Here is a 24,999-nt window from a genome sequence, read left to right on the forward strand (position 1 = left end):
TCCAATGTAAACAAGTTCTTGTTGAGCCGTCCCCATAAATAATCACATTCTGCCCAATTAACACCATTAACGATTACTACACTACCACCTTACATTCATTAACCCTTATCCTCGAGTGGCATTTATAAGGGACTTGATAAGTGGTGACTCCAAAGTTAAAAAAAAGACAAAAAGAAAAAAAACGAATGATGAACGATAGCATACTCTCCTCAGAGAATACGCTATCACCTAATGATCATTAACAGAACTTCTGACCATAGCATCGTTGTTCTAGTGTGTCGACACATGTCCGATTAGCAGGTTATTAAAGTAATTATTAAAACTATTTTTAGGATTCTATGTTTTGCAGGAAAGTTTTACAGTCCTTCCACATAAAACACCGAGACATGGCGATGGCTAAGTGAATAATGACACATACTGATAAACTGGGTGTGGCACGTTCAAATGAAATGTATTCTATAAAAACACCTTCACGTTCTCAGTCTTCCTCACACCCCCGTGAATATCTAATATTTTTCTAGAATGAATTCTATCTAAAAAGATACCAGAGAAACGAATGCCAACAATAATCATCTGATTCATTCTTAATGAAAGAATAAAATGATGTTTAACAACATACAGTACTTCGTATTCCTAAATGGTTACCAACCTGGCCAGGCTCAACGTTGCTTAACTTCGGTTATCAAATGAAAACCGGTGTGTTAACATCATTATGCTGCATAAAAAAATCGTACCATATTGATTGATAAGAATGTGCTTTTTTAACACAGAATTCGTAAAGAGAGCCAAACTTTTAGCATATGAAATAATTTACTAGAGCTAGGATCATTGAAAGGTGTCACACGGAGGTTATTACTAGAGCTATGACAACAGAATATTTTTATCACTGTTTTGACTCTCGAGTGTATATCCGACACAGTTAGACACAGTTAATCAACCGAGAGCCACATCACTCTATCTAAAAGCATATAAGATTTCAATAGATACACACTCGAGAGTTAAAATAATGAAAAGAATATGCTATTACCCAGCCCTAGTTGTTAGATACGTTTCAAAAGTTAGGTATGCCCTGACGTTAGTGGATATATTTATTTACCAATTCTATATGGTAGTTATATGGATTTTTAGTCAGATTGCCGAGTTCAACAAGACGCATATGTCAGAAGTTACATCGGTCGAAATGTTGCAAGAATAAGAGCCAATATAAGAATAATAATTCAAATAATACAAATAAGGAATGTATCAAATAAATTCTGTTTAAACAAAAGGGGAACTTTTACAAAATCAAAATTATCAATTTTCAACTCCCAAATTCCTAAACATAAAAAGTCATGAATAGGGGAAAAGTCTAAGACGTGTAGATTGTACAATTTATATTTGTTTAACATCAAATCTGGGTCAATGGTTCAAGTAATGTAATCAAAATAATAAAAAAAATGTATAAATGGAATTTCGTACATTTACAAAAAGCAGTTTTAATTACTATTATATAAATCTACTGTTTACGATATATTATTTTGTCTAGTTCGACCTTTTCAAAAAGTGCCTTCATGTTCTTTATATTATAATCTCCTTTTACGAGCGTCTAAGCCCTAGTAAAAGAAATCCATCAAAACCAAAGCTCAAATAAAAGAACGGTTGGGATGAGGAAGAAGTTTTTTCTCAAGTTTAAGTGAATTATTGCCACGTTACTTCCTCTGAAACTGTGTTCTTTAAACAAAAAAGAGGGATACATTTGGGATGCTTCCTTCGAATATTACATGCACAAAACTAAACAAACTCTAAACTTTATGTAACCCTAACCCTAACCCTGGCAGAAATGTATATTGCATGTTTTCCCAGGCATATGATGCCATTTTAGCAATTATTTTGCCAATGAAACGGTTAAAAATGGCGCTTTCATAACAAAAGGAGAGTAGAAATTGGACCTAAGGTTTACTTACGACAGCCTCGTAAATTTTGCTTTCCTTATTTTGTCCTTTAGTCTTCAAATTACATGGAAAATGTTTCTGACAAAGAGGAAGAATTGCTGTTATCTGAGTCAGAGTCTACCTAATACTAATCGTTGACTATTTTTTGATCTGGAAGTATGTTTTTAGGTCCTTATATCAAATAGCTTCATTCCTTGTCTGGAGCGATTTCCATAAAAAAAACCAACTTTTGTTGATTTCAATTTTTTTATCCATACTGGACTGTACTGAAATGGCACTTATGTGAGTTGAACCAGCTTCCTCCGAAGGAGGAAGATCCATGTATGAAATTACCAAGTGGTCCCCAGTTGCATGTATATCCTTGTCAGAGGAGATGACGACAGGTTTTTGCAGCTCTTGCAAAGAGGTGTTGGCGTTCTCCTACATACAGTGCTTGCTTTCCTAAATGGTCACCCATCTAATACTGACCAGGCTTAATGTTGCTTAACTTTGATGATTCAATGAGAAGCGGTGTGCCAACATGATTATGCTATATATATTTGTATCTATAAGAGATACGCAAACTAAATTTGATCACAATTCTTAATTCTAATTTGAAGAAGTGATTAATATTACTAATTTAATAATTAATATTCTATTAAAAAATTATTTTGTTTTTAGAGTTTGTATGTTCATTAGACAAATAGAAATATGCGATTGATTGACTAAAGGAATAGTTAGAGTACACATGACTAAGGAATTTTGGTAAGTTCGAATCTTACATAAAGGATTGTCTTCATATAAATTTTATGAATTTAAAGAAATGGACAGAAAAAAATAACAGAAAAATATTAAGTTTCAGGATTTTTCAGATAAGAATGGATAATTTGTATTATTATTATTTGGACCTGTGATATAATCGATATAAGTACTAAGTGATAATCTGTTTGAATGTAATGTTGTCCGAGAACCAACACACAGTTTGCTCAGTTTCAGTCACAAAGGAGACCAAGACAAAGAATAGGAAATAACTCCAACTCGTTTGTTCTTTGTAGCAACAACATTTATTTGCTCATTCTCTCTTTACCGTTGTAACGTCCCTCATGTGATCATCTTCACGAGCGTCCTTCACGCCTTGCACATGATCATGAACGTTATCTACATCTCTTACGTGATCATTTTTCATAGTCTTTTTTTCCTTTTCTAGTGACGTCATTTCACAGATATTTACATACGGGCATATTTGCTATGTTACTTTAAGTGACAGTGTTCTGTAAATTGAAGGTTTAATCAACAGTACAGGCGAGTCTAAGAATATAATTATGAATTACTTAAATTTTTATAATTTCTGCCAGGTAATGGCCGGCAGAAATAAAAACAAAACAAAAAATTTCTCATTTATTCATATATACATATAAGCATTGGCATTTTGATAATTTCGATACACATTTATCTTTTAAATGTGTCCACGAAGAAAGGAAAAGTGATTAGTCGCTCTAAAGGAAGGAACATTTGAACAGGAATACTAAATAATTGTCCAGGAAATAAAACAATATTGGGAAACATAACTATTTACGTTTCTGAACTTTTGAGATAAGGGATTAGTTATTTATATTATTTGGATTCTCCGGACTACTGTTATCATCTTGAGTGTCATTTTCACAACGTTTTGATCGATATAATCTCCGACCTTCTTTAGGTGTATCTTGTCAAACTGTCTGCAGTAGTTAGAGTACTTGGAAAAATCAATTGTAAAAGTGATATTCTCCTGAAGGTTGAAGGTTCAATTCTCAGTGTGGGCGACCGAAAAATAAAACTGCAAATTACTTAGGACCTCTATCCAGTCATGGTTGATGAAACAAGAGCATGCTGCTCTCATGAAGTAAATAAAGGGTTCCGCTCGAAATTCTGTACAAATTTCCGAGTTCAACAGAAACATTCTCGAGTTTGACAAGATACATCTGAAGAAGGTTGGAGGATACATCAACTGAAACGTGAAAATGACACTCAAGTGGTGAACAGTAGTCCGAAGAATCCACATAATACGACAGAACTATTTGTTATACTAAAATCAAAAGCAATCATTGAATTAAAAAAAAAACAATACCAAATAATAGTTAGTTAATTAAATGTCCCTTTTCAAACCTATATGCAAATTAGATAACTTTGCAACTGATATTATATAATATATATATATATATATATATATATATATATATATATATATATATATAAGCGGTATATAAAACAACAGATCATGTGTCTATTGAATAAGTTGAATCAACTTATTTGGTGATTGTACCAGTCGAGGTACGTCCTCGGCAATCAGTCCAAAAGATAGTGAACCATTGTGGTTTCTTCTAACCCTGCTCTGTCAGGCTGAGATATGCTTTTGATCAGTTTCAGGAGGTCCTGCCTTTCAGGTTTTACCATCTCTTTGAGAAGTAGTTAGTTTATCACTAATTGACTGAAATGCCTCTAAACGGAAATGCCTTTCGGACTGCTTAGGCATTTTTTATATGCCAAAGTGCTCTTATACTAGTGCACTGGTTTTTGAAATCAACACCTTAGCCTTGTGTCTAACTTCCTGGAGAGGTAAATAAAAATAATTTAAATAGGACATTTTTGTGCAAGAATGTTGGTTTAACTTTTGCCTTCGTTCATTTAAATAATTTCATCATTTAAATAAGTTCATCATTTAAATAATTTCATCATTTAAATAATTTTATCATTTAAATAATTTCATCATTTAAATAATTTCATCATTTAAATAAGTTCATCATTTAAATAATTTCATCATTTAAATAATTTTATCATTTAAATAATTTCATCATTTAAATAATTTCATCATTTAAATAAGTTCATCATTTAAATAATTTCATCATTTAAATAATTTTATCATTTAAATAATTTCATCATTTAAATAATTTCATCATTTAAATAAGTTTATCATTTAAATAATTTCATCATTTAAATAATTTCATCATTTAAATAAGTTCATCATTTAAATAATTTCATCATTTAAATAATTTCATCATTTAAATAATTTCATCATTTAAATAAGTTCATCATTTAAATAATTTCATCATTTAAATAATTTCATCATTTAAATAATTTTATCATTCTTTTAACTTCAGTCCAGTGTTAATTCAATTCTAAAAAACGGATGTTTCATCAGAGAATATTTGTAAAGGAAAACTGGTTATAGATAGATAGAGAGAGTGAAAGAGAAAATAAGAATAAGGAGAAGAAGAAGAAGACTTGATTAGAGAGTAGTGGATTTGCAAGACATGTATAGACTTAATCTGTCCTGATGAAGTAATTCAAGACAAAAAACATGTTGATCTTGAAAGGAGAGATAAACAGGGTTGTTGATAGAAAAATCAAGATGAGAAATCTGAGATAAAGAAGGAAGAGAAAAAACTTGTAATTAAATAAGAAGAAAATATAAAGTAAAATCAAATACTCCCCAACAAAAATGATAATTCTTATGTATTGTGAATTACTATTATTTATTGGAGACTAGCCTGAGTGCCCGACGTTGCCCGGGTGTTTGAAGGTGTGTGTTGAGCAAAAAAAAAAAAAATCCCCCAAAAACAAACAAAACAAATGGTAGTAGACAGACAGGCTTGAACCCGTACTGTGAAGTTATGTGTAAAATACCTTATTTTATTTACTTAACCATATATACGGCCTAGATCTGATGGTCTTAGAGGGCGAATAAATTTGAACAGCATATAGAAATGTGTGAAAAACAGGAGACTTTGATGATATGGTCACATTTAAAGAATGGATGAAAGTAAGTGAGTTAGTAGATGTAAGAACAGTAAATGTAGCAGGATCCGTTCACATAGGAAGCCACGAAACACGAGAGGAAGTGAGAAAGAGGGGTGCATAAAGATATGGACCAAAGGTAGATTAGTTTAGAAGTCAATTTCTAAAAGCTGTTCAGCATGTGAAACAGACGCTAAACTGATGATGATGATGATGATGATGATGATGATGATGTAATAGGAATCATCTACAGAAGCATTATAGTACAGTATAGCATTTTGGTATTAAATGACCCAAACTGGGTTAATTTGCCATAAAACAGACACAATGTTATTTACCTGACCTATAGGTAAAATAGTTAAGTCAACTAGACTTGTAATTCTTTGATGCAGAATGACAAACAGTAAAGCAAAAGGAAGACTTTAAAATAGCACCAAAACTGCAGAAGGGCATATTTGTTATTCTCTCTGAGAGCTCTTGCAGCACAAACTGGTGCCAAAATGCCATGCTCTGCATTCCTTTGAATTCCATCGGCAAGTCTAAGAGGGAGAGAATGCAACATTAAGAATCAGACACATTAAGCACTTAAGTTTATAATAACTATATCCTTAATAAAAAGGTGTTGTGATCCTCCATCGTTGAAGGATTAGTGTTATTTCAAAATCTTTCTTCTCTGACTAATTACACAATTAATATTTCTCTAATAGCTTTGGGAGGGATAGATAGATTAATACATTTATCTAAACATATTAGTGCAAGTAATTCAACAGCCCATATAGAATTGAACATAACACCACAAACTCACAGACTGCAACCTTAATGACTGCACCATATTCACAGCCTTGGTATCTAGAATAGCTGTTCTAATAAATTGTGTCAAGCCAAAGTGTTATCCCTACACATATTTATGAAAGTAACACTTTTATAGCTAAGATGGCTAAAATCTTATATATAAACAAAAAACACTTTTACCGTCTATCTTGCTGATTTATAACTTCCTTTTAATGCAAGTTACATAACTAAATGCATTATGTCAGTCATATAAGATAAACATTCATCTGTGTTATATAATAAAAATTGCAATTTTGATCTATTTTAGTAATTTAATTTCCTGATAGATGTTTTATTTTTGATTAGTCATAAATGAAAGGAAGCAGAAGAGTTTTTACCCTCACAGTCACATTGATCCACACTGTCACTCATAACACCAAGAAGAAATTTAAAAAGACAAAACTTTCAAGATTAATCGTGAAGAAAAAAGGAATTAAAGTAGATCTTGATATGTCCTTTTTGCATTCTTTTTCTTCTTTCTTTTGGTGCATTTCGCTAATCCACATTAGAATATAAAGAGAGAGAGAGAGAGAGAGAGAGAGAGAGAGAGAGAGAGAGAGAGAGAGAGAGTAAAAAGAGATATGATAAAAAGGAGGAAAGAAAGAACTCAAAGCAGTCGTTCTGATATTTGTACTGGTTAGCATAACAAATTATACTTAGTTTGATGGCCCAATCAGTTAAACTGCCAGACTTCATCGAGACATAGGTATTTTTACTCTGATTTGATTCACAAGTGAATTTACTGATTACAACATTAAGCAGATTGTTTAGTTTCATGTTTTTCTTTCGGCAACCTTTTTTTTTTAACTTGTGAGTCACCACTTATCAAAGTCCGAACGCCACTCGAGGATAAAGGTTAATGAATGTAAGGTGGTGGTGTAGTAATCACTTACAGTGTAAATTGGGCAGAATTTAATTATTTATGAGGACGGCTTAACAGGAACTTGTTTAGATAAGATTTGAAGACTACTATGTTGTATTTAACTGGGAAGCATGCCAGCAGAACAATGTTTCAAAGGCGAGCAGTTCTGGGAAAGAAACTTTGTTCATGAAATCTGCGTTTACATTTAGACACAGCTAGAGAGTGGGAAAAATCATACACAGTAGTTGTAGCTAGTCGAGTTTTTTTTTATAAAGTTTGACAAAGGGGATCATATGTAATTAACAGAGTTAGGATGCTGATCTACACCGGATAGCTCTACTAGTAACTTATATTTTCTTCATCTCTCCAGAAGACTTGCATAATCTAATAAAGCTAAACCAGCAGCGACAATGAAGGCATATTTGAATGAAATATAGACTTAAATAAGTAAAAGAGGAATCCGGTAATGTGTTAGCTAGAAAAAAAAAGACAGCGAGTACCAAGAAAAAAAAATCAACAGAAGCAAGAATAAAGAAAAACAGTGAAGAAGGAAAACAGTGAAAAAGAATAGAATAATGCATTGCGAATGTACACATATGCTATTAGAACGAATGTGATCCGTTGAGTCGCCCATTGGGCGCGGTTTAGATTGTTTGAATCAAGAAGGAGCGAATCTGCAGAACCAGTTAAATTAAAAGAAATAAAGAGACAAATTCACAAATTAGCCCCTTTCTGCTCGCTACGTCCCTCTCTTTTTTTCTCTTTCTTTCCCTCTCCAAAAACTAATTATATAATATTACTACTCGTAATGATATTTCATTTTGTTTATAATGGATTATTCAAATTTTGAATTTTATAGCTAATTTTATTAACTTGAGAGAGAGAGAGAGAGAGAGAGAGAGAGAGAGAGAGAGAGAGAGAGGAATGAGAGGAAAGAAGAATGATAGAAGCATAAAATATAAGTGTAGGGAGTAGTCAAATAATATACAAAAGGAGAGTTTGAGAGTGATAGACAGAAACTTAGCAAGAGATCATCTGGTGATTTAATTACAAATTACAGCTAAATAAAACCGATTAAAATTAAAGATTTTGAAACATAACTCAATCCTAAAACTAAAAGAATATGTTAGTATGTCGTTTGTGACTGAATTAAATGAAGTGTACTTCGGTAACCTATTTTAATTGGCGATCCCCACCCGTAATGTTCGATTGAAGTACAAAATCATGAACTGCAACATGGAAATGAGCGAAGGGTCATTTGCTCAGTGAACTGACAAATAAAGTGCGGTAATACTTAAACACATTACGAGGAAGAACTTGCAATGTCTAACACGTTCACAAAAAGGTGCATATACGAAACATAAAGGCATCTGGTGAAATACTGATAAGGTGTTGCTTGGGAACACTATAAGCTTTAGTAAGGAAATATACATTAATGATGGTTGTGATGCTAGTAATACTCTGTCAAAACCTTTATAGAAAAGGGACAACGAGATGGAGTTTCGTTCTATATTAATAAACAAACTTTATTTGTTATCTTTGTTAGTAGAGTGTACAAGAGAGAAACGGGTTAGTATGAGAGTCCAGTGTTCGTGCATAGAGGTAGATTTAATATATTGCCGGTTTATTGAAGAGAGAGCGTGTTTATAGCTAGTAGTCACCAGAGAAAAAGGAAGCCGATTAAAGGAGAAAGAAAGGGCAAAGTCTTCAGTGTGGTCATGTGTTGTCATGGGTGTGTGTCGGTATATGTTCTTTAGTATGATAAAGAATGTTCGTTTGGGTACGGCACATGGAAATAAATGCTAGGTAGAAGAGAGCAATTGTTAGCTTGTTGTACTCACGTTTGGCGGGGAGGGGGGGCTGAAGCCCCCCCCCTCGGCGATGTGTGCTGCTGGGCAGAGCAGCGAGAAAGATGAAGAGGGTTTCAGATTTCGCCTTTTATGTACTCGATCACGTGATAGAGAACTGGCTTATGACTGGACAAGCTAAAAGGAAATGGATTTCAAATCTCGAATCGTGAGAATTAGTTCCTGCCTGTAATTGTAGAGAGTGTCGGCTGCTATACCTTGCTGATACTTTCACTAGAGTTCAATGAAAATGTTTTAATCTATACAAAAATAAAGAGGAGAAATGAGCCAGTTAAACAAAAGTTAGGTGACCAACATCCAATAATAGAGTAACTACCTGGGCGTTAGAAGAACACTGTATTTTGCTAGGTTTGTCAATCTGATTGTATGTAAAAATTCATCAAATCGGTTGTCAAAGGGTGTGGTGCCTGCCCGTCGATTGATCCAGCACTAGATATTCGATAAAAAAGATTTAAGAAGAAAATCAACAGCTATACTACTACTACTACTACTACTACTACTACTAATAATAATAATAATAATAATAATAATAATAATAATAATAATTGATAATAAGTGATAATAAGTGATAAAAGTAATAATAAATAATAAATTTACTGTTAATTTAATTTATTATTATTATTGGCTCACATGGAGCTTTCACACAAGTCAACAACCGATCTGATTGGAAACCTGTGGTGTTCTCTGGAAGCTGAGTGACAACAAGTCTCCCCAGACATTCAGCTCTCTCCACCTCCTTCGATTGCATTTGCAAGTAAATTTGCGTCATCGCAACAGCCATTTACCATTGGTTTCTCGCTGGCAGTGGCCATTGGTTTATACTGGAATTTGAGTGGCACTAAGCCTCCCCAAGGTCCCAGTTCTCTTTGCGCTTGTCCAGCGGAGGTCTGATCAGCGCTCTCTCTTTGGTATTTTCTATCCTCCTTGACCCTTCTCAGCTCTTTGGTATCACTTTTCTATTGGGGAAACGGTATGAGACAATGGGAGGGGATGCGTGATGGGGGTGTAGACTTTATTATTATTATTATTATTATTATTATTATTATTATTATTATTATTATTATTGTTCATTTTCTTATTATCTATATATTATTACGCTTGTCGCTTATCATTATCATGCTGATCATTCATTATTGAGTTCAATAAAACAAAAATAAATTGGTGTTGCTGAAAAAAAAACCTAGCCACATTCTGATTGGATAAAAGCAATGTTGATTACCAATGAAAACTAAAATAAAAATAAAAATTGGCGGTTTTAATTTTCTGTTCAAATGTATCTATCTCCTAGTTTTAATACTTAAATAATGTACGTATTAACGTTTGTTCATAAAAAAAACTTATATACAAAGAAATATAGAAATAAAACTCAAATTGTTTATATGAGGATTCTATTGTGTAATTTTTAAGAATAGGAAATGTACTATTTTTTTTTTATCGGACTTTCAATTTTTACGACATCTTTTGTTTAGATAGAAAAGTAACTTATCTTGCTTTTGATAACATTTATTTGTTATATATATATATATTTGTTTTTTTTTGACAACTTTTTCGAATCTATGTGTATAATAATACAAACCCATATTTTTTAATCAGAAGCTTGTATCTGAAAATGCCTGTTTTGCGTTCGATCTGTCTACCTCTCTTGCATCCACACATATTTTATAATATGTCATTTTCTTTGTCATTTTTCTTTTTTATTTTCATTGTTTATTGATATACAAATCGAAAAGTTTTTTATTGAGGTAATTTTTAAATCTTACAATCTTGTGATTTTCTCATGTCGTCTTTTATTTTATTTTATCAATGATTTTGTTATTAATGACTTTATTATTTTACTAGCATTTCAGCCCGGCGTTGCCCGGGTGTTTGGAGGTGTATGCTGAGCAAAAAAAAAAAAAAAAGAGTACATTTTTTTTTTTAATTTGACCCCCATTATGACTCCTTAAAATTTATAGTTTCGGGCTCAAATCACTTTATTAAGTTAGATCAAGGTTCAAGGAACCTATATCTAAAATTTCAAGTGTCTAGACCCAAAATTGTCGGAGGAGTTTGGTAGAGTTCTTAAAGGTCAAATCGTTGAAATTTGACCCCTTAACAGCCAAATTTCTGGTTGACACCCGTCACATCGATTTTCCCAAATCTCAGTACCCGGTATTTCAAATTTCGAGTCTATAGACTAAAAATTGACAGAGTTATTGCGTAGGGAAATGTACACAGACAGACAGACACACAGACACACAGACAGACAGACACGTTCACTTTTATAGATATAATATAGATAGATATAGATAGATATATATATATATATTATGTATATATTTTTAATGATATTATTATTATTATTATTATTTGTACTCTTTCCCTTTTTCTTTCTCTTCTTTTTTCCTTTCTCATCCCATCTCTTCCTTCCTTTCTTTTTCCTCTGTTTCTTTTCTCTCTTCCGATACACACTTTACTCCCCCCCCCTTTTTTCTATGGATTCTTCACATATATTAAAGACCATTATCATTTTTATTTTGAATGACACATGATGTGATCTCCGGATAAAGTTTTTGTGCTTGTAAACTCCTGTAAAATTTTCATTACGGACCCAATTTTTGTATAAGCAATATCACCTAAAGAGGTCTCTAGTTACTTGTAACTTGCTGACCAAAACATGCTCATGAATGTGTAGCGACATATTAATGCTTATGTAAAACATACAAAAGTATATATATATATATATATATATATATATATATATATATATATATATATATATATATATATATATATATATAGTCATCCACATACAGTACTGTTTCGCTGTTTATATATATATATATATATATATATATATATATATATATATATATATATATATATATATATATATATATATATATATATTTTAATTAATTATGTGAAATAAATAAATATAGTAATCTAATTTAGGAATTCAATGAATAGTATTATTAAAAGATATTGAATGGCTACGTGTTTTTGTGGAAACTTCTTATGACAGGTTTTTAAATAAGGATAAGAAAATTAGGTGATATATTAATATTTAAATAAGCTCTTGACAAAGGATGCGTCCAAGGTAAATGTTTTGTTTTCGCATGCTTCACTTCCTTTAAGGGAAATTTCTTTAAATAATGTTCTATTGTCAAAGCATTTTTTTATTCAAGAAGTCTGAAGAAAGGCTGGTTATGTGAAAATTTTCAAACGCCATAATGCTTGAAATTGTCCAACCGGTATTGAGACAATTGTAACATACAATGAAATACACTTTTTGTTGCTACCAATTCCTTTTTTGAAGTCTTGGTTTTGTTAAAGCAGTATATTAATGCTCAATTATGAAATATGATAATTTTGTAGCTTACTTTTTAAGTCATCTCTCTTTGGCTTAAAATTCATCGTATATGAAAATTTACTGAATTATACGAACCCAGTAAAATTCAGTATATTACAAACAAGTCTATATATATATATATATATATATATATATATATATATATATATATATATATATATATATATATATCAGGTGATGTCGATATTGAGACATGTTAACGTCAAAACAGGTTTATCCGCATTATTTCTTCCTAATGGTTATATAATTATATGTATATATAGCTATACATGTATCTACGCACACACACACATGTATATATATATATATATATATATATATATATACACACACATACATATACATACACACATAAACACATATACATACATATACACACACATACATACACACACACACACACACACACACATATATATATTGCTATAATAGAGAGTTTAGTTTTTGAATATTTAAAAAGCAAATGAAGTTATATAACACTTGTATTTATAGTCATTACCAGCGTTATTAAATATTATGAGTGACGCTATTCAATACCATGTTTTCTGGCCTCATGCCAAGTTCGCTGTGTATTACCTGTTCTGATGCTACACTTAACTTTTCTGTCCTCGGTCAGTGGAGGAGAAATCCTTCATGATTGAGACAATTTTTATTTTTGTTCCTATCCAAAGTGACCCTTTTTGGGGAGCTGGATTTTCTTCACATTAAAAACCGACCTTGTGTCTTACTCTGCCCTCGTGGGGAGGCAAGTAAATAGGAACACCATGTTTTCTTTAAATAATATTCTGAATTATGGTTACAAGCATACAGACAAAGAATCGTTATTATATTAGTTATTTTCTACGACTGAGAGGTTCTAAATGTGATAATCATTATATAAATCAGGCAAATGTGAGACCCAATTATTTTGAAACAAACTAATGTTACCGAGTAAAACTTCAAGACTATATCATTTTCTTTTATCAACCGGTATTCACTTATCAGGAAACCTATTTTTAGAGTTAGCAGGTGGTCATGTACTTGAGGAAATTGAATTACATACTCAACCATTACCCATATCAGCAAAGTTGAATTTATGTTCACTTGCTTCCCCAGGAACACAAATATGGCATTAGGTAGAGTTTCTCATTGCTTCACCAATTTTTTGAAGTGACTCAAACATCAGAATATCATCCCAAAGCCTCTCTCTGAAAATGTACAGAGATCTCACTTAGAATCCTGAAGCCCTTGCTATGGATTTTCGAACATAGATTCATTACTGATGAGTAACATAGAGACAGCATTTTTTTTGTAAACTTTACAATCTAGAGCGAGGGCGTTCACCCAAACTTTCACTTGCCCCCAAAAACTTTTTAAAAAGTTAAATAAAAATTTTTTTTTTAAAAAACAAAATTGTTCTACCTCAGATTTTTAGTTATATATATATATATATATATATATATATATATATATATATATATATATATATATATATATATATATATATATATATATATATATATTTTTTTTTATTCAATTTTCACCCCAAACAAGGCACAGTGCCACTTTGAAGCAGGGGGCTACTATTAGGGAATTAATTAGCGGGGTCATTATGAAGGGAGAAGAGTAGAAAGATGTTTGTTAACATTACACTTGAACTTCTGCATATCATTGCAGTTGGGAAAGCAGAATCCCGGAAGGGAGTTCCAAAGACCCGCAGTTCTGGGGAAGAAACTATTGGAGTAAAAGGCTTTCTTGCACCTAGGGATCTCCACTGTAAAGGGATGAGACTTAGTAGCTTGTCGGGTTTGTCGGGGGTAGTTACGTCGGGGAGGTACAAGTATTTGCAGTTCGTCAGAGCATTCACCATTAAAGTATTTGTAGAACAGGCAGAGGGATGCAACATCTCGTCGATGGGACAGAGGTTGAAGCCTAGATGACAGTTCAGGACCTATCAGGTTGGCGACTCTTTTTTGAACCCTGTCCAGGAGCGAGAGACAAGCAGCAGATGCACCAGCCCAGATGTGACAACAGTACTCCATACATGGGCGAATGGTTGCCTTATAGAGGTATAGGATACTGGCAGGCGTAAGTAGTTTTCTAGCACGGTAGAGGGAGCCAACCTTCCTCGCAGCAGCCTTGGCAATGCTCTCAATGTATCTATTCCAGTTCATATTCCCTGTAAACGTTAGGCCGAGGAGTTTAAAAGAAGTACTTTCAGGCAATGTGTTCTTGGCCATTGCTATTGGTGGTAGAGAAGGTTTCTTGTAGTTATTGTTTCTTGTAGTTATTTTGTCCCTATTCCACTACGGATTGGAGGTCATCCTCTAGTGTTTCTGCCATTTTCTTGGATATGTGTTCATTTGTTTTCCCCTCAAATCTGTTATAGAGAGTGGTGTCATCGGCAAATATACCCATCTCCGAAACAATATTATCAGGGAGGTCGTTTATGAATATCAGGAATAATAGAGGTCCAAGGATAGACCCCTGAGGTACTCCCGCATTTATGTCATATTGTTTGGATGTATGTCCGTCGAGGACAACTTTGATTTTTCTATTACTTAAGAAGGATTTAATTACGTTATGAATTCTTCCAGTGATTCCATATGATCTAATTTTCCTTAGAAGACCATCGTGCCATATCCTGTCAAAAGCCTTATATATATATATATATATATATATATATATATATATATATATATATATATGATGGAACTATAAAATTGTCGCATTAGAAATACATATTTAATAAATCTGTGTTCGTAAAGAATATGTATGTGTTTGGAATAAACCTAAAATATAGCACTGATCACTATGATCGTTACCATTTAGGAAGGTACCATCTAAACTCTACCATACTTTAAATTAAAAAATAAAACAATTCAAATTTAAAACTAATGCTATTGCTATATTTTTATCTATCCCGAGAAGGATATTACACACACACACACACACACACACACACACACACACACACACACACACACACACACACACATATATATATATATTGGAAATGGTAATTAATAAAGACTGAAGAAAGGGCTCAATACTGTTGTAGAGCAAATATGCGTTTTATTTTTTATTACCATATCTTTCTGTTAAGTTACATTATTGTTTCAGCTACACGGCCGTTTTTATGGCCGTCTGTAGCCTCCTCAGACTTTTACAGAAATGTTCGTTATTTTGGGGTGAAAGAGTAAATGAGGTCAGGGGGGTGCGTTTCATCCCAAAATAGCGAACATTTCTGTAAAAGTCTGAGGAAGGTACAGACGGCCAAAAAAAAACGCCAAGTAGCTGAAACAATAATGTAACTTAACAAAAAGATACGGTAATAAAAAATAAAACGTATATATATATATATATATTGTCTTGGAAGTTTTTAACCTTTAAAACTATACAAATATATATATATATATATATATATATTTATTTTTATCATTCGTTGGAAACTATTTAGTCAGTAAGTCATTCAATTACCTGCAATCACTGCATCAACTTGCTCTCTCGAATTCACTATAGTACCAGTAATAATTTATTTTTAAGGGATCATCAGTTGATTACCATGAAACACTGTTTCGGGGATTTAATATATATATATATGTTTCGGGGATTTAATATATATATATATATATATATATATATATATATATATATATATATATATATATGGTGGAATGATAAAATTGTCGCACTAGAAAAGACGACATGATTCCATTAGCAATTTAGTTTGAAAACCGATTTTCTTTTTTTGCTGCAGACCATCTACTAGTTGTCCAGTTGTGTGCAAATCCCAAGAGCGACAGGAGCCTTTTTTCATGTCTGATAGTGCCACAACGAGCGACATCGGAGATGTGCTGCTGTACAACTCATGCTCTCTACCAATCCAAATTATGACAACAGGACCATTGCCAGCACCCTCAAAATGCAAATTCAGATGGGTTAGTGCTTGCAGGCACAGCTGAAGGTATTGGACAACCCACAGTTATAGTCTTCAGTGTGGTTTCAAGTGAAGGTCACATCATGCCACCTCACATCTTCGAAGTCGGCTTGAAAGTCAACACCAAAGTGTACCTGGATGCGTTGAAGAGTATGGTGATCCCCTAGTGCACTCAGGTGGCCACTGCCAAACCCTGGCTGTGGCAGCAGCACTGTGCCAGCCCACAAGTCCAAAGAGATCTACGCTTGGCTTCAGGACTGCTACAAATTTGTACTCTTATCTTACTGCCCCGCTCCTCTCCCAACCTGAATCTGCTGGACTACTTCGTTTTGTCATACGTTTAGAACATCACCAACATGAGCCGGCGCTTGTGGAAAAGGCATGCTCCCAGTTCTGTCCCCTATCGAGGTTGTGATTGAGGATGTCAGTTATACTGCATAATCAAGTTACCTGAATTGATTTTTTTTTATGAATACTAGCAATCAAAGAATGACTGATAAATAATTACAACTAATATTCTTTTACTTGTGATATATTTGTGACAAACAAGTAGAAAATCCAAATATTTACAGAAACAGAAACTTTGATGGTATGATCATGTTGAAAGAATGGATGAGAGTTCTTGGGTTAGTAGATGTAGAACAGTTGAGGTAGCATGGTTCAGTTCACAGACGAAAGCCAAGGAAAACATGAGAGGAAATGATGAAAATGCACTTAAGGAAACAGGTGATAAATAACGGACTTGACCAGAGATGGGCTACTTTGAAAGTCAATTTCTTTAAGCTGTTCAATGTATGTTAGCTTACAAAATGTATGATGATGACGACGACGACGGTGGTTGTTGTTGTTGAGGTGGTGGTGAGGGAAGTGATAGGTATAGAACACTTACTAGCATAAGAACTTCAAATAGTTGATAGGAAAGTTCTGGTTTGAATGAAGGAATATTTAAATAATAGATTATCCACTTAAGGACTGCCAGCCAATCAGAACATGCCAGCCTTTTTATAAATGAGTGGGGGCATCTAAACTCAATAAGGTCTTTATATCTTTTTTTCATCAGTGTTAATGCTTAAATAAATATAAACTAGGACTGGCATATTCTATCATGTTTCTTCTTCGTTTTTTAATTTTATTTCGCCCCAAACAAGTCATATTGCAAGAGGTAAGCAGCTGCTGTGATTAGGAGCCATAGTTATAGTGAGAAGTTGTGCATAAAGATGTTTGTTCACATTACATTGGAATTTTGGAAAGCCAAGTGGTCCTAGAAAAGAAGCTATTTGAATGGGAAGGTTTTCAGCATTTTGCAACCTTTACAATCGGGTGGGATTTTGCTGATAATCAGGTTGCTCCGGAATATATATTGGGTGGATGGGTGCAAGTACAGTAAATTTCTCAGAAAATATTTCAGAGAAGTACTTGCAAAACTAGCATAGGGATGCAAAATTATGATGCTGAAACTTGGTAGACAGTGCGGGACGTATCAAATTAGAGATTATCTTTTGTACCGTGTCTGAAAAGATGGTTAGTGCACCAGCCCAGATATGCACTTATTACAGTATACAATTTGCAATATTTATTAATATCAAAAAAATGATAAATAACTTACCGTGCAATCGGTTCATTGTCAATTTTCACCACACAATAGGGATCGCTCATTCCAGTACTGAAAATAAGATAAAATATTTATAGAAAAATTAAAACGAAAAATATAACTTCATTCATAAATCTTTTCTTTAATAATCAGAGTGAATTCTTCACATTGATTTTTATATACACAATCTGTAGATTTAAAACATTATGCACATTATGTTAGAGGCTTCGAACCAGCATCCATCAGTTCATTTTAATAAACAGAAAGGACTCTTTAACTTTCTAAGTAATGTTTTATATATATATATATATATATATATATATATATATATATATATATATATATATATATATATATATATATTTTAGATTATACACATAGATAATAAACCCAATAGACCAATGCTATTTATTTAATCGGTATGTCGAAATTAGTAACATATCCAAAAATTATGAAAAACGAGATTGTAGAAAATTAATTTTTAATGACAATAGTTTTCCACACATCTCATTCAATCCTGGGCGATGCTGTGCCTTCTGCTAATATATATATATATATATATATATATATATATATATATATATATATATATATATATATAAGTGGGATCAAAGAAATATATAAGGGTTCTATAAATGGAGATTTTTCAATATAATAAAAAGCTTGACATGTAGATGGAGCTTAAATACAAATGGAAAATATATACTGGTGCATGTAGATTTATTGATCAATTTGAAACAAAGGAATACAATACAGTGTGTAAGGGTATGGGAGCTCTTTATGCCAGGCATTTCAAAGTCATGCTTCTCATCAGAAGAGGAGAGGAGGTGCTAGGTAATAAGATAAGGATGCAACGTCGAGCAATACGTAATATTAAGGGATCTTGTATAGGTTGTATATATTTAATGGGGGCGAAGCGGTTGTCCAGGAGATTATTAGATAATCATGGTACTTTAGATATACTAGAGTGGGACTTTAGTAGGACTGGACGATAGTGGTATGGAGTACACTTTTGGGAGTAAGTGCTTTATGTTATGGGAGTTCATGAACTAATTCATTAATTAATGAGTCCAATGAGAGTTACATGTGCTGATGTATACAATTAAAATAAAGAATAAAGGATAAAGAAGAAAAAAAGAGTAATAAAAATAAATGTGTGAGAGAATAAAAAAAATCATTATTAATTGAGAACTGGATTTATTTTGATGGCAAATCCAAGATGGAAGGGGTGGAGGAGGTAGAATTTTACCTCCAAAATCAAGAGAACAAGAAACAAAAGAATAAAATGTAAAAGAAAAACATCTCAGGCAGAAATTAAATTCCAGGATTGCATGCCTCATTAGCACATAAGTTCTATAAGTTCTATGGCTCATTAGCATATGTCAATAAATTCTCTTTATAAAGAAATATGTAAGGGGAGTGAAGCGTCGCAAAAGTGCATTCATAACATAAAAGAAATAAAAATAAGGGAAGAAAATTCCAATGTTTAGATTGTAGGGACAGGAAAACAGGAAAGTCTCTTTTATAAGATTCTTACCAACCGTAAAAAAAACATTTCTGTGTTGCTAATTTCGAAAAAGGGGTCTGGTGTGGAAGAACTCCGCCCTAAAAACACTTTCCCTACCCTAAAATACAAACAAAATGTAGGTTGTAGTAAAAAAAAAAAAAAAAAAAAAAAAAAAAAGACGTTTTATTACTTATTCAAGTAGATGAAATTTATTCAGGTCATTGTATAAAAAATATTTTTAAAAATTCCCTTATATTTCTGTCTCCACATAAACTCACAGAGAGAGAGAGAGAGAGAGAGAGAGAGAGAGAGAGAGAGAGAGAGAGAGAGAGAGAGAGAGAGAGCTGTTCACCATTCCACAATGATGTTTATTATGCATACTTGCATAGCAGACACCTATACATCTTTTTAGACAACTGTAGTGTAGTGGTCTAAATTTTAAAGTTTCTAGAAAGTTCTGTAAGAAAATCTTGCATGCATGCAGTGGCCCTGGTGTTTAAACAGCCATAGTAATCTTGGGAAGACAAGTAAAGACGGTAGTTTCCCATTGCTTTCCATCTTGATTCCATCTCTCTCCATGAGTTAAACGCACTCCCAGATACCAACCTGAAAATTTCTACGACTCGACACGATACATACAGCGCCTAGCCTTCTCAAATCGTCACCCATCTGGTACTGGCCAGGTTAATCGTTGCTTAATCGGTGATCTGACGAAAACTGATGTGGCAATGTGTATCTATAGAAAATCCTACATACCACGTAAATCAACTTAAAATTAATATTCCAAAGGGTTAAATTTTTCTGTCTCCACGTCAAAATATTTAAATAATTTTCTACCTAAAATTGGATCACTTGAGAAATTGATTGTCAGGAATAGATTCCGCAGTGACATTTATCCTGCATTGTTTCCCTGTGAAACACTTATACATCTTTTAACCAATTGCAGTGTAATACTCTAAAGTTTAAAGATATATTTCAAGTGGTTTCTGTCTGAAATTGTCCCTTCTCGATAAATTGATTCACCCATTTTCACTAACTCGTGAGGAATGGTTCAGTATGTTATAATCTAACGAATTTCAACAAGTAGCAGCTGCTATTTTCCACACGCACTTCTGTACTAATAGCAATGACTAATCCTTTTTCCTTATATTTTTGCTATTTTAAAATTTTAAAAATTTCTTATTCACATCAAGCAAGGAATATTGCGACTTTCACGACTTTCACGTAAGGGCTACTATTTGGGACTATCCCCATGTAAGGAGTTGATCAGCAATGGAACGATAAAATTGTCACACTAGGAAAGACGACATGATGCCATTTCCGTTTAATGAAAACTGATTTTCTTTTTTTTTGCAGACCATCTACCAGTTCGCCAGTTGTGTACAAGTCCCAAGAGCGATAAGAGCCTTCTATCATATCTAAAAGTGACATAATGTTCAATGAGTAAGATCGGAGATGCGCCGCTGTACAACTGATGCTCTCTACCGATCCAAATAATGACAACAGGATCATTGCCAGCACTCGAATGCAAACTGAATGATTCAATGCTTGAGGGCACAGCTTAATGAAAAACATAGTATTCCAAGACCAAAAAAAAATCGCGATGGTATAGCTATACACTAGCACATACGAGGAATCGTGCACCTTCTTCTAGTGATGTTACCTCTTGTAACAGCACTTAACGAGGCACACCATCAATCCAGATGAATTTTCTGTCTTTGAATCCAGCAAAATTTAGAAAAGACCACAGTAAATATAAACTATAATACAAGATTCCTTCAGTTTAGTAACACACCGGCTTAAATGAGGAATGGTACATCTCCAAGTGACAGCACTAGGCTAGATGCTCCATCAGACCAAATGAATTCTTATAAATGAATCCGGTAAAACCAAAAGACCACAAAAAAGTTAACTGTCCAATTGCGGAGAGAAAATTAATGTGTGTTACTTCTTTATTGCTCTAGAAACTTCAATGCATTCACTAAATTTTGTGTGATATTACAGTCAGCAGAACGAAATCCATATTGTTTGTCACTGCACATGTGATGTTAGGCTGTATAAAAATGTTAACTTTGGTAAAAGTTGTACTGTTCTTTCTTCAATGATATTTCTTTGATTATTATTTTTTCAATATTTATCGAAAGTATTCTGATATAAAACCTATATAAGAACTCTCCCAGGCACATGAGATAAGTGCGTGTGAAATTTAAAAAAAAAATCAGCGCAGATATTTTGGAGTCAATAGGGAACGAACTCACACAAGCACACACACAAGTAAGTAAGTAAAAGTAAGCATTGAAAGTACATATATGGATATGCAGTGCAATGTAAACTACAATGTATTGTGGACTAAGTAACCACGAGGAAGCAAGTAAAATTTCCTCCCAGTGCACTCTGGTGGATCCCAAACAAGAGCAGGTAATCAATCAACCTCATAGAAAAATTGGCGATTTCATCGATTTAGATGACAATAAAACTATTGGAAGTGTGGAACATTTCTTGATCTTCATTGAATCTTGGACAATCTCAAGTCTCTCTGCTAGTATATATATATATATATATATATATATATATATATATATATATATATATATATATATATATATATAATTATGTTTATACTTTTTTTTGTTTCATTTTACTTCAGTTGAAATTGTCAGAACTCAAGAAGCTTTCTTTGTGGCGTAATACTGATCTCTATATAAGACACATAAATATTCGAATATCCATTAAAGTTATCCTTTACATCTCAAACACTGTGTTAGTAAAGGAGTTGAGAACATTATTTCCCAATCCCATAATTAACCATTTAAATATGTTATAGCATATCTTTCTTTTGGTCTCTTATTGTGTATCAGGCTCTTAAGATTACTTTAGCGGAATTAAAATTTGCTTCATATTCAATGTGTAATAACAACAAAATTTTGGGTACTTATGAAGAATAAGCGACCCCGTTATCGTCTGCATATTCCGGGTAGGTTATATAAACCAGCGGAAGGCGCTGAAACGCTTAGCCAATGAAATCGCTACTGCCGATAATTGCCAAACGGTATCTTTTGTTTATTAAATTGTTAAGTGAAAGTGCAGAATAATTAAAAGACCCCCTTTCTAGTAGACATTCAAATTCTCTCATACATATGTACATATATATGTACATTATATATATATATATATATAAATATATATATATATATATATATATATATATATATATATATATATATATTTGTATATTTTGCCAGCAAGTCATTATTAAAGCACATCTGATTGAACACGACAGAGTTATTCGTTTTTCCGATTTTTCTGGATATATTTTCGATTCGCCGAGCTGTCTTTTTTATTTCAATCGGCATGTTGTACAGAAGGGCGCCCGTTCAGCCATATTCTACTCAAGCGGTTTCTATTGGTGTGTCTGATTATCATTAGGAGTGATAGAAAGCGCTTGAGTAGAATATGGTTGTACAACAACTTTTGGACGCCATTCTGTACAACATGCCGATTAAAATAAAAAAGACCGCTCGGCAAATCAAAAGGAAATCCAGAAAAATCGGAAAAAAGAATAATTCTGTCGTATTCAATCATATATATATATATATATATATATATATATATATATATATATATATATATATATATATATATATATATATATGAGAGGGAGAAAAGAAGAGATTTAAAGTAAACAGAAAATTTAATATTATTTAAAGAATATTTATCATTTTTGAATCATAAGCTTATATTACGATCAAGTTCATCGAAAATTGCATTCATAACAAAGGTTGAAACGACACTACAGCTGCAATACTTACTTATATGAAGATGTTGGCCACTTGACATTCTTGTCATACTTTTGTCACGGCATACATTTACTCTTCACATTCACGGCTTTGTCTGATGTAACCAACCCTTTATTTATATGGACATCTGTCTTTGAAATTTGATAATATCCCAAATACGAAATTATTCATTCTTACAGAATACATATATATATATATATATATATATATATATATATATATATATATATATATATATATATATATATATATATATGTATCATGTTTAGTTTCTTGTATGTTTAAAACAGCGGAACTATTTCTGTCAACTAACTGAAGACAATTGAAAATGATGAAGATCATGATGATAATAACGATGATGATCATCATCATTGTCATAATCATCCTTATTGGTTTAACAGGAAGTGATGGTGGTCTAGTAGTTAATAACAAGGACAGATGACCTGGGTGTTCCAAGTTCGAATTCAGTTTTTTCCATAAAAATCACTTTCACTTCGGATGTTGGCAACCTTCATGTGGTCCCTCTTGTAATCCTTGATGTCTTTCTAGAAATAATCCTGACTACAAAAATATCGAGGAAACCAATGCCAACAATAGAATCTTCGGATTCCTATGATATGATGATGGTCGGTTTAACGTCTGTTTTACATGCTAGCATGCACTGAATGGCTTTAGGAAACTGACTTCAAACTAACTTATCTCTAGCCAGGTCTATTTAACCCCTTTTTTCTCAAGTCCATTTTCATGAGTTCCTCCCATGATTTTCCTTGTCCTTCCTCAGTGAACTGAACCTTCTATTTCAACTTCTAAATCATTAACCCCAAAACTCTCACGCATTCTTTCAACATAGCTGTACCATCGAAGTCTAATTCTTCTGCACACATCTTCCTATACTTTCCAGATTTAAACCTTCATAGAGGTCACCCGGACTAAAACTATCTTGCTGATTCACGTTACACATGCATCGTATCACTCTCATATCATTTCTCTTCATGCAACACATGTCTTCTACTCTTACCGACCAGATTTCACTTCCATGCATCGTCACACTGTATATACATGCAAGATAGATTTTCCTTGGTCGACATTGGTAATGCACTGCTGGTTAGTGATGGCTGAAGTTTCCTGAACTTACTCCATCCACTCCTAATTCTTAGCACCTACTCCACCCTGTGTTCCAATCATATCAATAAGGTAACAAAATTTATTGTCATCTAAATCGGTGAAATCGCCAATTTTTCCATCAAGTTGACTTCTTTGAGATCCATTGCTGTACACTGGGAGGAAATTTAACCTGCCTCCTTATGGTGACCTAGTCCGCAATACATTGTAGTCTACATTGCACTGCATATCTATATATGTACTTTCAATGCTTACTTTTACTTACTTGTGTGTGTGTGTCTGTGTGAGTTCGTTCCTTATTGACTCCAAAATATCCGAGCCTATCTTTTTTAAATTTCTTACACATTTACCTTATGTGCCTGGTAGTGTTTTTAGATAGGTTTTGTATCAGAATACTTTCGATAATTATGGAAAATTTATAATCAATTGAATTCCCATTGAAGAAAGGACAGTCCAATTTTTACGA

General features: G+C 32.8%; 1 protein-coding gene across 1 annotated transcript in view; it reads right to left on the bottom strand.

The window, feature by feature from the left end:
- The window catches only part of LOC145281510 (rasGAP-activating-like protein 1), a 668,245-nt gene that overhangs the window by 243,555 nt on the left and 399,691 nt on the right, over positions 1-24,999 (bottom strand). The window contains exon 2 of the mRNA XM_080132211.1: positions 18,123-18,179. Coding sequence (XP_079988337.1) covers positions 18,123-18,179 — 57 coding nt within the window. The remainder of the gene's footprint in view (positions 1-18,122; positions 18,180-24,999) is intronic.

The sequence above is a fragment of the Euprymna scolopes genome, chromosome 1, assembly GCF_053919585.1.
Source record: "Euprymna scolopes isolate OS-2025 chromosome 1, ASM5391958v1, whole genome shotgun sequence".
NCBI classification, from domain to species: Eukaryota; Metazoa; Mollusca; class Cephalopoda; order Sepiida; family Sepiolidae; genus Euprymna; species Euprymna scolopes.